Here is an 18,853-nt window from a genome sequence, read left to right on the forward strand (position 1 = left end):
AATCTTACGCATTTTTCAAGCTTTCTACAAGTCTTAATCATGTTGCATGCTCGTTATCTACAATAAAATACAATAAAATAAAATATATTCAAACAATTCTTCAAATCTTTAATCTATTGCACGCTCATCACGCACATTCGAGATTCTTTAAATAATAATCATAACTTTTACCAACAAGGAATAAACGAAAAATAAAATAACAAAATTTCCTCTTTTTAAATAGTGATACATCGATTTTATTTTATCTTTAGAATTAATCATCTAAATTAACTTTTGAATTTATTGCAAAATATTTGTAATACTTTTTTCTCTGTTTACCAAACATGTTTTTTGTTCTCAAACAAAATACTGTTATTTCTTATTTATTTATTTTCTTAATACCAAAACGCATATAAATGAAACATAAATGGGACAATAACAAAATTGGCAAAATTAAAATGTTATTGAAAAAAGAAGCCAAACCCGTTTTAAATAGATCTAAATACAAATAAAATGGGATTGGTGTCGCATAAAATACGAATACGATTGATTCTTGACACATATTAACCGACATAGAAATTTTATCTGTGAAATCATACAGAATAATTCAACAAATCACGAATAGTTAAATTGCCAAACGGTTCTTATAATATTTTTGATGATCACTAGTGATACATGTCAAGGTGAAATAATTGAATTCATTGAAAATTGAATACATTGCAAGTTAATTTACTTTCTTACGAAAGAGTTTGATCATAAAACTATAAATCAATTTGGTAAAAGGTTTAGTTGAAGTTGAAAAAACGCTCACCGATAAAATGAAGACCATGCTTCCAAACTAATTCAAAACAATAAATCCATTAAAACAACAGTTAGTACTGACTTTTTGAATAAATTATTTCAAGAATTTTTTAAGTTTACTTCATTTTTTTGTTCGAACGTCACAGTCACATATATTATCTAATTCATTTGAAATAACATTCCGAGAACATGTGTTGTCGTTTGTTGTCATATCTATAAAAATATTCTGCTTGCAAGTATAATATGTGAAAATGTACAACGGTTCGATACGAAAAACATAACAGGAGCATATATATATATATATATATATATATATATATATATATATATATATATATATATATATATATATATATATAAACACATATACATACACTTATGTGCAGTATCAATGCTTGAAAAAAACTTGATATCTGCAATTATAGTGCATATTTCTCTATAAATATCTTAACTTTTCTCTTCGCGAAATAGTCTTTCATTAACTATTACTACGTACTATATGCAATAGTAACTTGAGTTGAGCTGTGAGAATGTTAGCAATGATGCAGCAGGTGACGTCGTTAACATTCTACGGCTCAATAAGCCAAAAATGTCAGTCTTTTCTCGCAAATCACTTACGTTCGAATAAGAGGAATAGGCAAATTACGTACTTTCTTGTAATAGTAAGTAGCGGGCGTAGAACATAGAATATTGATAATCAGAACGAAACTACTGGCATTTGTTTCTCAAATATAAGCGATAAGTACAGCAAAATTGCAGAAATTAGCATTTCTACAGCATTAGGAAAAAAAGCGATGAGACGAAGCATCTCTATTTGCAAGAAAGTACGTGTAGGGTGCTGGAGCAAGATACATACAGAGAAACACTGTGCGTATCGTTGATGACAGTCTTGGTCCAAATCGACACTCGTCCACAGGTTGAAACGGTTATTGTTTGTCTTATTTAGCGAAACAGTGAAATTCGAGGCACAATTGTCTTGCAACTAGGTCGCTGTGGTAACTAAGGTCTTGAAGAATTACCATCGCAGCATCTCTCGGCTCTTCTGTTCTTAGGGAATTAGTCTGGCCTTATGAGAGCGTTAACCTGGCCAGCTCCAAGATCTTCGTCGTATTCGGCCAAATTGTCAGAGTCCGCGTTATCTGAAACAAGCGATCGTTTACCAGAGTTATATTCAATTAGTTACACCAGAAAGTTGTGCATGTTGCGGAACAGGGATGTTTATCACAAAACTCAAGAAATAGCTATAGTGGGAGATACACCAATTCAATCTATGATAGACACATGGACTCTAAAAGCCGTGCACAAGAGATGCCTAAGTATGTCAATAATGAGTCGATAAGTACGCATCAGCTTCAAGTTAATATTGTAGCTCAGTTTGACGCTGAAGAACGCCGACAGATTTTTTACAAAAAATATTGCGCAGCTAATCTAGACGACGGACTCCAGCGTCACCAAAGGTCAATAGATCTGATGGATTACTTTTGTTGGGCACAAGAGAATTGATCTTAACAGATTTTTAAGCAGAGAAATTAAAGACAGTCAGCATAACCATCAACTTGCAACAAAATCTCCATTTTCTATATCCACATGAAGAAACCTAGAATAAACAGTGAACAAATAGTGCAACAAATGCCGATAAAACCTCGTCACCTTAATTTATCAATGACCTTTTTTAGTCTCACACACTTGACAATCATATCTTGAAGTAGTTTCTCATATATATCAAGCCGTATAATTCATTCAATGGTCACTTATATTAATTGATCATGCATTTACTGAGTCTGTTTGCATGCGTGGTCAATTGCAGATTTCATGCAAGCGCATTATGAAAAAAGCCAGCTTAGACGTGGTCAACTTTTTTTGCTTAAAAACGCTCACCCAGGTGAGCACACGCCACACAAAATATGCAACATTAATCCTTCAGCTATAAGACTAATATTCGGTTTGTTCAAAAATTTAGAAGTAAATACAATTTTTCACGCTTATGTTATAACTATTGTTATAACTTGTACCAATCGTAATTTGCATTTTCAATTACCGATAAATACTAATTGAAGCAACATTTACTTATAGCATCATCTCATGAAGTTTTGATTGGGATTTTTAATCTTAGGTTATTTTTTCTAAAAGGCAGTAAGCATTGTAACAGTTGTGTTTAGTAACACGTGTTAGTATTACAAAGCCATTATATTAAGCAACAAAATTTAATGAATACTTGTTTTAATAAGGAAATAACTACTTACTAATAGTAATGCCAAGTGACAAGCGAAATAATATAACATACAAGCACTTGTATGCGTAAAAACCATTTCAAATAAAATACAGATTAGTGTATAATCAATTTAAAAATTAGCTTTCAAAAAAGATCCAAATAATGTATTACAAATGTACCATTACTTAAAAAAAATAATACAAAATAGGTATAAGCGTAAATTAATTGGTAGATAGAGCAAAACTATGGAATCTTTGAGAATTTCAAATTACAGTAATTGCATAGAACAAACGAATTATAATCTAAATAATAAATTACGATGGATAAACTATCGAACTGTAACTGAAGAAATATTTGTAAAGAATATACGAATAACAATTTATGCATTGTCTGTGATTTCTTAAGAATATTTCTTGGAATGCTTTCAAAATAAATAAATGAAAATTCAAGTTATCGTGAAAAAAGAAGAGCAAATGAACCGCATGAAAAGTAGTCTAAAACATCATTGAAAATTAAATTGATTATACAACTAAAACATGGATTCATATAGACGTTGAGTGAAATAAAATTTAGGTACGAGGTAGACACAGTAGACTATTCAGATGGTTCCCCAGTTGATGATCTATAAACGCGTCGATTCTGCTTGCCCATTTTTCTTAGTATCTAGACAATTCTCTGCAAGAAATACATTTATTTTTTCGGTAACTCTTTTGACCATGCACCGTTTTGAGTGCGTCCATCACACCTCTATTTGTCTTTTTTTAATTGGAATTACCTCATCACCATACGTATAACGTAATCAATCAGTTCGCAAGCACAATCAATTAGGATCTACCTCGTTTTAATGTATCAAAGATAATATGTGACATAGTGATGTATGTTACAACAAAATGTTGTGAGTTACATTGAAAGCGCATGATATAATCACATAACACTCTCATAATAATGCTCATTGCTAGTGCTTTTAATCAAAATTGTTTTTGCATTAATTATATGACTCGACGTTGATGACGTGAATGAATTTTTAGTTTAAAAGAAGAGTGCAATTTCATGTTATCTACAACTAAGTTACACGGCATTAAGCTTACTTTGAATTAATATTACTGCTCAAAATGGTCCGCTTTAATCATGCACATTAAACTTCTCATTTATTATATGCCGGCAGCTAAAATTGACGACAAAGAAAAATTACAACAATGCGCTTTGGAAATCAAGCTGGATTTGGTAATCTGAGCTAAGTGAAGGGGAAATAGTAAATTTCTTTTAAAATACACTCTATTAATGAGACTTAATCATGTAATCCCAAGTCGCGAGATTGAACTTCATACGATTCAAACTTTACAAAAATAGTTTTACTTGAACATTTATTCTATCTGGGTGTTTATCATATCGAACTTCATTTAAAACAATTTTACAAAATGTTGCATTTATTTCGCAACCCACTGACTTTTCAAATTTGGAGTATTGAATTTTATATATACATATATTTGAGAGATGTCACTAAATTATCTTTTACTAATCTACATTGCTTAAAAGCAATCACAATGCAATGTGCATTTCAGCAGCAAAAAATATGTTTTCTTCTATCGCACATTACAAAACAAATGATCTTTCAACATAAATGTGATGATCAAAAGTAAATATTATTAAAAACTTTTTTTATTCACTAATATTTGCAAAAATATTAATTAATAATTAGTGTAACTGTATAAGCATTGACCTGCAAATATTGTTTGAGAATGAATCGTGCGTGAGTAAGAAAACAAAATTTTTGTGATGGTTGCAAAATAATGAAGTTAAAAGATGTCTTGAAATTGTAATCGATATTAATTATAAACGTTTGTAAGTGATATTTTTACTTAAAAATGGTTTATCACGTTATCACTTGATAGTGTTTAGTAACAAGCATTTGACTTATTTATATTTGTTATTCATTATTTTTCGATAATTTACGTAAGATGTATGAAATATTTAGATCAATGCTTACTTGCGATAATGAGATCGACCCGTCTCTTGTCTTTTTCGATGTAGAATGCAGTCAGGAAGAAGAATAAACTGCCCAGAAGCTCCGCAAATATGCAGAGGAATAGAGCATATTGCAAACTTCTAAAATTTGCTATTAGTTTGACGTCTACCGGTAAAGCTGATTGAGCTGGATCGACCCAGCCTAGAGTCAAATTCGGCAAAATAACAAACTTCAGAGCATCTGAAATCTATAAATAAAAACTTCGATTACAATTTGCGATATATGTTTAAAAATAACAAAATTAGTTTTTATTGTATAAATCAAAATGTATTTATAAATATGAAATTTCATCCGTACCGTTTTTATTGGCAGAAAAATATGCAAAATGCATATCGTGACAACAGAAAAATATACACACGCACACGCACGCGCGCGCACGCATACACACACAATGTCTGTGAAAAGAGATCAAGTCACTCAATGCGCCATAAATGATAATAAAGGCTAACATTACACATCGACGTATGATTACTAAATGGCCGTAAATGTTTTATGCTTGTGCTCGAGATCTCCGGTCAATTGTATATTCGTAGTATATGTGTGATCGCGAGACACAACAAATGGATAATAACTTCTGATGATACACTTACAACGCCTATAAGATACGGGCTGCCAGCGTCACCAAGTGCGTGGGCGAATAAAATTTGAAATGCCTCTGCAGTAGATCGCCTCGTTGGTATAACCACATACTAAAATCAATAAAAACGAAATTTAATTTTTGATTTTAGTATTATGTTTACAATTCCACTTTCGATGAATAATTTAATGTTAATTTTTGATCAATATTACAAATAATCAATTTTTATCAATTATAAATAATCAACATTTGAAAAATTATGAATTAGAAACTTACTAATAACATGTCGGCTACGATAGACCAATTTAAATTGAGAGCTAACTGGCCGAAAAATATCAGAATGTAGCAAGCTATAGCGTTTGAATTGGCGAAACACGCGCCAAGAAATATCAATGGAGAGCTGACTAGAAGACCTACTGCACAGATTAATGGGTCAGCTTGTTGCCATCGAACTCTTAATTTTTGAGCGAGCATTGAGCCAAATGGTACACCAATCAAACCAGCAGCCATGGCTATGACACCAAACTTATATGACACTCTACAATTGAAAATTAAATAGATTTTTCTCATTAACTCCATTTGAATATTGGTTTAAAATATCAAAACAAAAATCTTACTCGTCTATCGTTATTGTGTTATCATCATAACGCAATTGTAATCCATATAAGATAAAAATAGGTCCCCAGAATGCTAGAGCACCAGTCACAAATGACACGCAGGTGAAACCTGCCGTTGACAGCATGAAGCTGCGACTAAATACAGATATAATAAATATTTGAACAACTGTATATATACTAAATATATTATTCTGACATTTATGTGAATAAGAAAGTACTTACTTCTTCATCAAAGCTTTGATGTCATCAGACCAAGATGTACTCTTAATATGAGATCCCTCTTTTTCTCCTCGAGCAGGGTCTTTAACAACCACTAAAATAAGAATTATTGCTATAACACCTAAAACTGGAGTGACGCGTAATCCCCATTGCCAGGCTTTAGTTATCCTGGCTGTTTCACCTCCTATGATGTAACCTAACCCACTGACAGAAAGATGAAAAATTGAATAGATACTATCTTAAACATGCATCATTCAAAGAGTAATTTGAATCTTATTACCTGCCCACTGGTATTGCAAAATAAAATAATGCTAACATTTTAGAACGTAGATCTTTAATAAATAGATCACTTATTATTGTAGGCGCAATGGTAGAGTAACTTGCTTCTCCAATTCCCACCAGTGCACGGAAAAATAGGAACCAACCATAGGACTATAGATTGAAAAATAAAATAAATAATGATAACAATGGTTACAACTCTAAAATAGAAATTTGAGGATTGCTTACCTTCATATATGATCCAATAAATGTAGTCAAACACCATAGAAATACTCCAGCACTCATAATTATTTTTCTATTGTAACGATCGCCAAGATACCCAAAAAGTGGAGCAAATATCATATAACTCATGATGAATGCAGTTTGAAGTAAACCTGATTGACTACCACTCATATGAAAGTCATTTTGTATAAAAGTGAGTACACCTGAAATTGTAGACTGATTAATATATTAAAAATTTAAATAGGCTTACATCATTTGTAATTTTTTGATAAAGAAAAATAAATAACAATTATTGTACATTTTATCATCTAGTATTTAATTGCATGTATTGTGTTAGTGCTTCCTTAAAGTCTGTAATTGGCAAAAAATGATAGTCTTGTGTTGAATTAGCAGTTTTCACAAAAAATTGACATACAAATTAGGTGTGGATCTTGTGAGTTGCGTTTATTTGAAAAATAAAGCAAAAAATAAAAAAAATATTGCTATATATGTTCTTGCAGCGAAGAAAAAGACGAGAAGTCAACATGTGTAGATAGACTGAGCAGGCAAAAAGCGAACCCTGGTAAATAGCTAAAAAATATTAAGTGAAATTTACCAGACACAGTGAACCTGTCCATGTAGTTAATGAGATTAACAAAGCAGAGGATGAGAACGGTGAGCCATTCTTTGGTAGTGACAGATCTGAAGCTGGGATTGTCGTCGGATTGTTTGTTAATGGACTGGGAGTCAGAAGAAGAGCTTGCTCGCTGGTTGGCATCATTGTCCATAAGGTGTTGTTGGGACAATTGGGGCGGAATCCTTGTCTCATTCATGGTGGTGAGCGAGTCAGAGAACACGTCGAAAGAAGAGACTAAAGATCGTCCAGCCAACTGATTCAACCGCACTGTTTACACTAGCGCGTTGATAACAAATAACTCAAGCAGCAGTTGCTACTCAGACTATTGTCATCATTCCTCAACTTTCGAACGAGTATAGCTCGTAAAAAGCAGATGAGACTGACGACTGTGTACTGCTGTCTGCTTTGCTGTCTCCACTTGGCAGGCGGCTTGCTTGGCTCTCTCACGGCCAGAGATTTTGCGACTATCCGCTGCTATCCGCAGCTCACGCGACTTGCCCCACCGAATCACGCCATCAGCCGATGGCGAACCACGAACCACGAAGCGTCGAGCTGCATAGCTGAGCTGGCCCATGGCTCTCTCTTCCCCCCACTCCTCTATCTTACTTTCCCTTTCCACGCGGCTCGCGCGACTACTTCGTTTTTTCAGGGAGACCGCACTTGTATTTTGGTATGTACGTGTACGTGCAACTGCACCTGACAATATAGAGGTAATTTTTAGTTACTTGAATAAGGTCCTGGAGACACTGGGCGACAGATATTTTCCAAACTTTGCACAATAATTGTTACACATATAGAGATATCATCATTTTCCCACATTTTCAAACCGAAATATTTATTAAATGAAAATTAATTAACTTTTAAAAAATAATAATAATTTTTCAAACGGCTACATTTCAAATACTAATAAAGATCGATATAAGAATCAACTTTTTTCAAATACGTATAAAGTCTTAAACATTGAAAATATTTGCAGCAATAAATAATAATTTAATATTTTCAAAAGTTAGTATCATTTTTCTTAAACAATTGGGAATAACTGAATAATTTTTTTTATTCGATTCTTCCTTTTACGTATTCCTAAGGATTTTATTAACATAAAAAGCAGTTATAAAAACAGTTATAAAATTTAAGTACCTGATGTACGGGAATCTGTGGCACCAATTACGAAGAGGCGCTTCGCCGTGTGATAGCGAGAGGAGGCGTAGTCATTGTAGCAGACTTTTTGCCTCCCTTTTGCCTAGCCAAAACTTTGATTTATATTTAATTTTACGAAAAGATACCATTTTTACAACGCTCTCAATGCCAATTAGTGTAATTCCAACGCATTACTAATAATTTTACTTTTCACCACTAGCATTTCGAGTTTTTTAAGTCTTCCAATTTCATATCATAATCACTTTTGCCACGACAGCTTGCGAAAAAATGTTACATAATTTTTATTCCGTAATTGCTATAATGACTATTTAAATCAGTAAAATAAAATTAATTTTTTAATTATACGCTCGTTGCTCCATCTGATAAGCTCGCTGATCCATCTGATATTATATTTTTTCAACAGTATTTTCGTATTTTTTATTCAAATATTTTACGGCTTTTCGTTAAAAGAAGGTCACAGCATTCTTATCATGTTTTAGATACTCCGAAATAATTTATATAAATATGTTTGTCACTGATCACACATATGAGCACGCCTGTCTACGTGTGTAGCGCTGACGTGGAACGAGCATTACGCCGTCACCTCACACCTATGCTATGATTATTTACGCGTCATAGCCAATGCCAAGCGTCAATATAGCACATATAAGAAGTTTGAAGCGGGGGATAAGACCTGGGAAGCGGGAGCTCCCGCTACCTCCCGCACTACAAATATGCTTCATGAATAACTCGTACAATGTAACGTATACCAAAACTTCGACTATTATAATGATTCCTTTACTTATACCCGTCATCACCTTTCTTTTTTTTCTTGACAATTTTATGTGGATAAATTATTCACTAAAGCTTTTATAACAAATTTGTCAAAGTTGGAGTAACATTTGTTTGGTTATGATTTGCGTTAATATTTTGTTTTCGACGTAAACATAAACACAGGTGACGGTTCAAAGTCATTGTTAATTTTTTTATTATTTTATGTCAAAATGAATAAATATAACACCCTGAATTGATTTGCCGTAATCCATAGGCAATAACATTTATCAATATTTATTTTTTCAAGTATCAACTATGCTTCGTTTAGGCAAACCATTGGAGGGAAGACGCGACAAATTTTTCCCGTTAACTAAACACATTTTTAGTTAGCTATAGAATTGTACATGGAAAGTGGCACTATTTCTATTTGCTGTTAGAGAATGCGGATTCTCTGGAAGTACATATACGGCGTTCTTGTTCACGCGCGCGCGTATGTGTATGTTTGACTGATAGTAACATTAATCTTAGCAAGTATAATAAAAACGATAAAAATAATATGATCAAAAAACGAGAATGCTAGTTTGTAGAACAGCTGTCATAAATGTAATCAGTCAGAAAGGTTTCTTCAGCGTCATATGACGCAAATGCAATATAAAAAGCTCAACACTGATGACAGTTTACTAGTGAATAGGCTATAGTCATCTTCTGAAAAAAGTGGAAAGTAAGGTTACGACAGTGAGTAAACAATTGGTCTGTGCAGTCATATGCAATCGCATATCATTTAAAAAAATATTCGGTTCGGTCGACATCACCGTGATAACATGACACTAACTCATAAATTCTAGAAACATGTATATGGCGTAGCTGCATCAATTAGCTGAAATGAAATGAGCAAAGTCGCAATGTGAGTTTGGTGACGAGCCTTCTCTGCGTTAGGCTGCACTCCCAATATATGTAATTTTCTATTCTCGTTTATTAAACTTAAGCCTATAAACATTTTTGGCATCTATTTATTACACTTTTCAAAATACTCATTAAATTTTATTCATAGTTTTGCATTAACAATATTAACATATTCCATTAAGAGAACATTAGTACTTCCAAGTATACGCTTCTATTTATTTGTCTAACATTAAATTACCTTCAAATTCGTGAGTTGTGAACACTTAAAAAAAACAAAGGCGAACAGTTAATATTTGATTTATAAGTGAATGTTGTCGAATTTTAGCAGCAACGAAATTATTAAATAATGTCCTCATCAAGTTATACAAACATTTCGGGCTTTCTAGCTGATACCGGAAAAACCGCTTTAAAAACGCTTTCAGTACTTTTTCGGAACCTTATTGAAACCTTTTCGAAATGTTTTCGGAACCTTTTTGGAACGTTTCTAGAAAAAAAAAGTGACCTGGGGGCGCCTCGGACGCACGTGCGATTCCACCTTCTTACATTTTTAATAAAATTATAATAATCAAAGCTGGTTTTTATTGGTAAGATCAATCCAATATCTATCCTCTAACTATACTTCAACACCTTATCTATCTCTCATCATCACCTTCTTTTTCTATTTTTTATTTTTCCTAATTTTATTTTTTATTTTTCCTAATTGATTTTTTTGGATAAGAACCTAACCTCAATAACTCACCTCGTGGGGCGGCCAGCTCTGGCCCCCCAGGGGGCCTATTCTGAAAAAAAATTTTAGCACGGGGCCTATTCTGAAAAAAAATTTTAGCACATGTCATAAGCATTTATCACATCTAAAGTGATTAATTCTGTGGTAAACTGAAGTGACAAACTGATTTATCACAAAATTTTTTTTCAGAATAGGCCCCCGAGCATCCGTTCCCGAGAAGAGTATAAACGACGAAAAAAACCTTTTAAACAACAGCTACCTAACGGATGTCGAAATGTTAACTCAACCAGACCAAACAAGAAACAAAAGACTTCTAAATGAAAACAATATAACATTTCCTGAAAAACTCCCCAAAAGAAACCATAATCCTGAAACTTTTTCACAATCTAAACAAGGATCATAACAGTCTAAACTAGGAGAAACTCAGCTTCCACAATCACAAAGGATAGAATTGCCTAAAATTGAAGAATATCCATACGACATACCTCCCCCATACAAAATAATTATACAACCCGCTGAACCCGATAACAAAAATAACCTAAATCAAACAATCATAACGCCAATTCAAATTGCTAAACATATCACCCCGCTATTGCCTAATGGCTCAATCGACGATTACATCAGATCAGGTAGAAATAAAATAGCGATAATTACACACAACCGCAAAATTACCAACTCAATTCTCAAACTAGAATACTTCAAAAAAAACAACCTAATCGCCTTTATACCAAGCTCATTCATTTACAAAAAATACGTAATTAAACAAATCCCAACAAACATCACAGAACAAGAAATCATCAACAACCTAGAGTTAGTATCACCAATATCTACTTTACCGATAATCAATGTGAGGAGATTCAATAGAAAAGTGACTGAAAATGACACAGTAAAATACCTACCAACCACTACTATACTAGTTACGTATAAGAGACAAATAACTACCTAACATGCCTTTCTCTACAGAGTTAGATACAGAACTGAACTATACATACCAATAGTTAAACTCTGTACCAAATGTTACAGACATGGCCATGTCAAAATCTCATGTAACTCAAAACAACAAAAATGCATATACTGCGGAGACACAACACACAACTATCAAGAATGCCCCAAAATAAACGACATAACAAAAAAATGTTTAAATTGTGATGAAAATCACTTACCAACAGATAAAAACTGCAAAGTTAAAAAATGGAACAAGACATCCTAACCACTGCATAAAAGAAACATTTCAATAAAAGAGGCAAAATTAATACATAATCAATACAATAATAATTCCAAAAGATTCAGATTCTTAGACTATCCTGAAATGAACGAAGCTCCAACCTCCCCAAGAACTCCATTTACAAATTTCAAACACAAAAAAAATAATTTAACTCCGAAAAAAAACGGTATAACTTCTCCAAAAAAAACTTACTCTAACATCCTACAAACCAAAAACACACAGGATGACCTTAGAAAAAAACACAACGAACTCCTCATTTCTCCTAACGGCAACTACAACATAAACCCGAATTTTACAACTTCCAATAATCATCCAATCTCCTCAACTCCCCCACTCGAACCTTTAACTACATCACAAATTTCCATGTCCGAAGACTCCTATATATTTAAAAATCAATATGCTATTTCACACGATTTTATAATACAATATCTTAATTCAGACCAAAATTTTCATAATTTATTAAATGAAAACATTGAAGCTACATATAATCAAATAGATATAGAATCACAAATGCAAAATTAAAATAATAACTAAAAATAAAAATCAACAATTTACTCTCCTAACTCCCAACAAATTATACTTCAACATCCTATCAACACAATTATCTTTATATATATTTATTATCTTAACAAACAATGCTAAACACTAAACAAGAAGTACATCAACTTAAAATACTTCAATGGAATTATCGAAGTATTTGTAATAAATTATACCTCCTAAAAAATATTATCAACTCTTATGACATTATCCTGCTCTCAGAAACCTGGCTAAATGATAAATCCTATATCAACATCCCTAACTATCATATTATAAGAAAAGACCGAACAACAGGAGAACATGGAGGAGTAGCAATTCTAATAAAAACAAACCTCCCTTTTCAAGAAGAAACAAATATCTACTATAACGAAAAAACCCTAGAAACCGTCGCTGTATCTATCCCCCTATCTATAAACAATACAAAAAAAGAAAACTCTATACTAATAATATCAACATATAGAATCCCATCCACCCAAACTACAATAGATACCTGGTACAATTTTTAAGCTCAACTTCTAACTATAAACGCACCCTTATCGGCGGGGATTTAAATGCCCACCACTTTACCTGGGGTGCAAACAAAACTTATAAATCAGGAGAAAATCTCATCGATGCACTCTTCGACTCAGACTTATCCATAATCAATGACGGCTCTCATGCTTATTTCAATAACCAAGAAGAACAATTCTTCTCATCTCTTATAGATATCACAATAATCTCAACCAATATTCTCAACTCTACCACGTGGAAAACTTACCCAGACCGCATGAATAGTGACCACCTCCCAATAGAAACCACTATCTCCATAACCCACGAAAGACCTCCCACCAACATTACACATAAAATAAACTACAAAAACATCAATTGGAGTCATTACTCAACTCACATAGACAAATTTATAGAAAACAACTCAGAAACAATAAAAGAATATAACGAAGAACAAAAATACAATCTACTAACCAACCTTATCACTTCAACAATAAAAATATACAAAAACAACAAAAATAAAAAACACCAATAACAACTATAACATCAATTTAGAATATAACACTTCGAACATCAATTACAAAAAAATTTTAATCCCAAACACCCAAAGCTCCATGGTGGGACCACAACTGCTCAAAATTAACAAATGAAAGAAAAAAAGAAACCAAAAACTTCCTTAAAAACCCCACGTATAAAAACCTCAAATTACTAACAAAAACAGAAACACGTATTAAAAATCAACTTAGAGATATCAAAAGATGGAAATTCCAAGAATTTGCTGAAAAAAAGATCTCGATAGACACGAATATAAAAGAACTATGGAACACTATAAACAAATTCAAAAACATCAACAACAATAACAACATAAAATATCCAAACAACGACACCGAAGTAATAAATAATGCAAGAAAATTCATTAAAGAATTTTCCTCATCCCCAAACACATTCCCTTCTCACCCACCAATATACAGGGTGTCTAAAAAGTTCCGGGACACCCCAGTAAGTCCTGAGATATAACTATTTCCGAGAAAATTAAGATCATTCCTGTAGTAACTTTGAACGAGGAATCGAGTGGTGACCTTGGTTTTGACCTTGACCTTGACCTTCAAGGTCATTTCAAGGTCAACTTTTTTTTTTAAATGGGAACCCCTATTTTTGACAACGGTAATCCAAAGAGCGGGAAATTTTACGTCCAAAACGGTATTTTAAAATTTTTTTTCATTGCCTTGAGAAGGTCGATTTAAGGTCAAATGCTTGAAAAACTACCTAAAAGCGTTTTTTTAATTTTTAAGATATCGAAAAATGACCTCTACAAAATTTGTTCAGAACAGAGTAGGCCACTCAATGCACCAAAAACCTTTGACCTTTAACCTTATTTTAAAGATCATTTCAATGTCGAAGTGTTTTTTGTAATGGAAACCCCTATTTTTGACCCCGGATTCGCACATAGCACGAAATCAGAAAGAAACATTCAAAACGCAGTGAGTGGAAAAAACTTAGGTCCGGGTTAAAATGGCTTCTCGGTACTCTAAAAACTATGCGCAAATAGTTTTTAATTTTTTTTTATTGTATTAACACGTGCCTCAAAGCACCTCAAGTTTCCTATTGATTTTATATGGGAAAATGAGTTAAACGGTTTACCCTTCAAAAACCTAGTCTAATTTTCGGATTTTTAATTTTGAAACCACATAATCTTGTGTATTTTAAGTCGCCAAATCGAATGGCACTATTAGTTTTTGTCTAAAATGCGATTAAAAAATGTTATAAGCGAAAATTGTCAAAAAAATGGAAAAATCAGTGAAAAAAAGACAATTAACTAGCTTGTAATGTTTGTAACCAGTCAGTGATGTTTTTAGAAATACATATTTCCATGTATTTTGAGCTGCCAAATCGAATGGTATCATTAATTTCCTGATAGCTAAGCGGAATATTAAAGTTATAGGCCAATATCGGTGAAAAACTTGGAAAATCACCGGAAAACGGCAAATAACTTGCATACAATGTTTATATCGGGTAATATATCAGAAATTTCTTCGCGCTCACGTCAATTTCTATATATTTAAAGCCGCTAAAATGAAGAGTACGAGTATGTTTTTGTCAGTATAGCCACACTATTTAGTTGTAAACCAAAATCCTTAAAAAACCCGTGCAAAGAAAAGGAATAAGAATCGTATACTTTTGATGAACATAATTATCAATTATGTTCAATTATTCAATTCAAAATTGAAGCCTAATGCATGGCATTCCAGTTCGAGCTATAGCGCCCCCGTCGGTCGAAACCATGAATTACAAAGCAGCTTCAATTTTGAAATAGTAACTTTTTAGGATTTCACCTCATGTGTTTTATTTTTTACGACAGTGAAAATTTATACGTGTACTTACTACAATTTGAATTTCATAGTTAAAAAATGTCAGAAATAAGTCGTTGTTTTTTCTTCTTGTGTCAAAAAATATATGAACTACTCTGGAAAAATTTGATAATTATGTTCATCAAAAGTATACGATTCTTATTCCTTTTCTTTACGCGGGTTTTTTAAGGATTTTGGTTTACAACTAAATAGTGTGGCTATACTGACAAAAACATACTCGTACTCTTCAATTCAGCGGCTTTAAATATATAGAAATTGACGTGAGCGCGAAGAAATTTCTGATATATTGCCCGATATAAACATTGTATGCAAGTTATTTGCCGTTTTCCGGTGATTTTCCAAGTTTTTCACCGATATTGGCCTATAACTTCAATATTCCGCTTAGCTATCAGGAAATTAATGATACCATTCGATTTGGCAGCTCAAAATACATGGAAATATGTATTTCTAAAAACATCACTGACTGGTTACAAACATTACAAACTAGTTAATTGTCTTTTTTTCACTGATTTTTCCATTTTTTTGACAATTTTCGCTTATAAAATTTTTTAATGGCATTTTAGACAAAAACTAATAGTGCCCTTCGATTTGGCGACTTAAAATACACAAGATTATGTGGTTTCAAAATTAAAAATCCGAAAATTAGACTAGGTTTTGGAAGGGTAAACCGTTTAACTCGTTTTTCCCATATAAAATCAATAGGAAACTTGAGGTGCTTTGAGACACGTGTTAATACAATAAAAAAAAATTAAAAACTATTTGCGCATAGTTTTTAGAGTACCGAGAAGCCATTTTAACCCAGACCTAAGGTCTACTAAGAAAAAAAAAATTAAGAACCACCCTAATGTTACAGTGACCTTATCTTTGACCTTCAAGATCATTTTAAGGTTATTTCAACGTCACCTTTGATTGTTTGAATAATAAAGTAACGGGTTATCGAAACCGAAAGTCAAGTTGTTTAAATGAGGAGCAAGCAGAGACATAGGTACAGTTTTTTTGCCGGATAAGTTTTTTCCACTCACTGCGTTTTGAATGTTTCTTTCTGATTTCGCGCTATGTGCGAATCCGGGGTCAAAAATAGGGGTTTCCATTACAAAAAACACTTCGACATTGAAATGACCTTTAAAATGAGGTTAAAGGTCAAAGGTTTTTGGTGCATTGGATGGCCCACTCTGTTCTGAACAAATTTTGTAGAGGTCATTTTTCGATATCTTAAAAATTAAATAAACGCTTTTAGGCAGTTTTTCAAGCATTTGACCTTAAATCGACCTTCTCAAGGCCATGAAAAAAAATTTTAAAATACCGTTTTGGACGTAAAATTTCCCGCTCTTTGGATTACCGTTGTCAAAAATAGGGGTTCCCATTTGAAAAAAAAAGTTGACCTTGAAATGACCTTGAAGGTCAAGGTCAAGATCAAAACCAAGGTCACCACTCGATTCCTCGTTCAAAGTTACTACAGGAATGATCTTAATCTTCTCGGAAATAGTTATATCTCAGGACTTACTGGGGTGTCCCGAAACTTTTTGGACACCCTGTATAATCATATAGAACAACACACAAATAAACAAAAAGATCTTGACTCTCCTTTCAATATAGACGAACTAAATTTATCCTTGAAAGCAACCAAAGAAGACTCCACACCTGCCCTTGACCAAATAGACTACAAAATGTTAAAAAACACCCCACCATCTTTTAAAATGTTACTTCTATCTTCACTAAATCACTACTTTGAAAATGGTATTTTTCATGATACCTGGAAAAACTTTTTAATAATGCTAATACCTAAAAAATCCAAAAATAAATTTCGCCCAATATCATTAGCCTCATGCATACTGAAATTAACAGAAAGATTAATCAACACAAGATTACATCACTACATTGAAAAAAATAATCTCTTAACAGAATCTCAATACGGCTTCAGAAAAAGTAAATCTTGTCAACATGCTTTGACTCACCTAATTACTGATATTTATTTAGCAAACAACAATAACCAAAACACCCTTTGTACGTTTATTGACATAAAATCAGCTTTTGACAATGTCTGTCCTAATATACTTGACAAATTATTACTTAAATTAAAAATCCCAAAAAAACCAGATGCTTCATCTACAATCTAATTACCAATAGATCCCTTCTCTTCAAAATCGGTAATAATCTGTTTGGACCACATTCCAAAAGTATAGGAGTTCCTCAAGGATCTGGATTAAGCCCCCTACTATATAATCTATATGTAAATGAACTCTCACAAATCATACCTCCCAACGTAAAATTAATCCAATACGCAGATGACACTATTATATATACTTCTGTTCCAGATATCAAACAATCAATAAACATATTAGAAAACACTCTTGAACTCATAATCAACTTTTTTCTACAATTAAAATTAACTCTTTCAGCTAAAAAAACAATATTTATTATCTTCACAAAAGCTCCCTATCCTGCTATTAAAAATTACTCTCTACTAATAAATAACACTCCCATATACCCATCAAAAAAAGTTAAATATTTAGGACTATATATTGACTACAATCTTCATTGGAATGATCACGCAAACTACATAATAGGAAAAAGTTTAAAACTACTAAACATAATTTATAAATTCATTTGACAAATGTATTTCCCAAAATGCGCAAGAAAAAGGGTTCGAATGTGACTGAAAGAGAGTGAGAGAGAGAGAGTCGGGGTGCAGCTGCAGCGGCTTGGTCGAAGGCTGAGTGCGGCCAGGTGACTTAGGTCGGCGCGCCGGGTAAAATAAGAGTCGCTTTCTAGGTTTTTAAATTCTTGAATGTGATTTCAATCAGCCGTAGATCTTGTTGATATTTTTTTACTTTCTTCTCTTCTCTTTTCTTCTTACGCCATTATTACGCTCTATGGGCCGGAGAGTAAGACGCGTGTGATGTGTGAAATAAACACGTAGGACGATTGTATTTACGTCGCTTGTATCCAAGAGAGAAAAAGAAAATTGACGAGATTTACAGCTGACCTCCGCGCGCACATTCAAGAGTGTAATCACCGAAGATCAGATGTAGTCGTCCGAGTGTTGCCTGCCGGGACTCGAGCGGCACGACATGCCGATCTACAACGAGGAGTTAAAACGCACCCAGCTTCATCATAACCTACATTGAAAACCCGTCGCGAGTCACT

The 18,853-nt window shown here is 33.0% G+C and overlaps 1 protein-coding gene across 3 annotated transcripts; it reads right to left on the reverse strand.

Moving 5' to 3' along the window:
• Positions 1–1,132: 1,132 nt before the first annotated feature.
• LOC131673714 (protein spinster) lies at positions 1,133–9,034 on the reverse strand. Of its 3 annotated transcripts, none has more exons than XM_058951946.1 (10): positions 8,686–9,028; positions 7,528–8,244; positions 6,939–7,135; positions 6,712–6,863; positions 6,435–6,635; positions 6,213–6,347; positions 5,872–6,133; positions 5,609–5,707; positions 4,980–5,205; positions 1,133–1,919 (listed from the first exon to the last, which is right to left on the reverse strand). In XM_058951946.1, exons 2-10 carry the CDS (start codon positions 7,742–7,744, stop codon positions 1,837–1,839), a joined length of 1,572 nt encoding a protein of 523 aa, XP_058807929.1. In that variant the 5' UTR covers positions 7,745–8,244; positions 8,686–9,028; the 3' UTR covers positions 1,133–1,836. The 3 variants fall into 3 exon arrangements, with proteins under 3 accessions (XP_058807929.1, XP_058807936.1, XP_058807944.1); XM_058951961.1 differs by lacking the exon at positions 1,133–1,919 and adding an exon at positions 3,378–3,667 and having other exon boundaries at positions 8,686–9,034; XM_058951953.1 differs by lacking the exon at positions 8,686–9,028 and having other exon boundaries at positions 7,528–8,263.
• Positions 9,035–18,853: the final 9,819 nt, after the last annotated feature.

Source organism: Phymastichus coffea, unplaced genomic scaffold (genome assembly GCF_024137745.1).
Source record: "Phymastichus coffea isolate CEN01 unplaced genomic scaffold, Cenicafe_Pcof_1.1 PCOF00014, whole genome shotgun sequence".
In the NCBI taxonomy this organism is placed as follows: domain Eukaryota; kingdom Metazoa; phylum Arthropoda; class Insecta; order Hymenoptera; family Eulophidae; genus Phymastichus; species Phymastichus coffea.

Excerpts from the sequence above, each read along its gene's own strand:
- LOC131673714 (XM_058951946.1), bottom strand. The coding sequence starts at position 7,744 with ATGAATGAGACAAGGATTCCGCCCCAATTGTCCCAACAACACCTTATG. Across the intron at positions 6,636-6,711 it reads TTTGCAATACCAGTGGGCAG|TGGGTTAGGTTACATCATAG; the intron begins GTAATAAGATTC and ends TCTTTCTGTCAG. Across the intron at positions 5,206-5,608 it reads GCCCGTATCTTATAGGCGTT|ATTTCAGATGCTCTGAAGTT; the intron begins GTAAGTGTATCA and ends TTTTATTTATAG.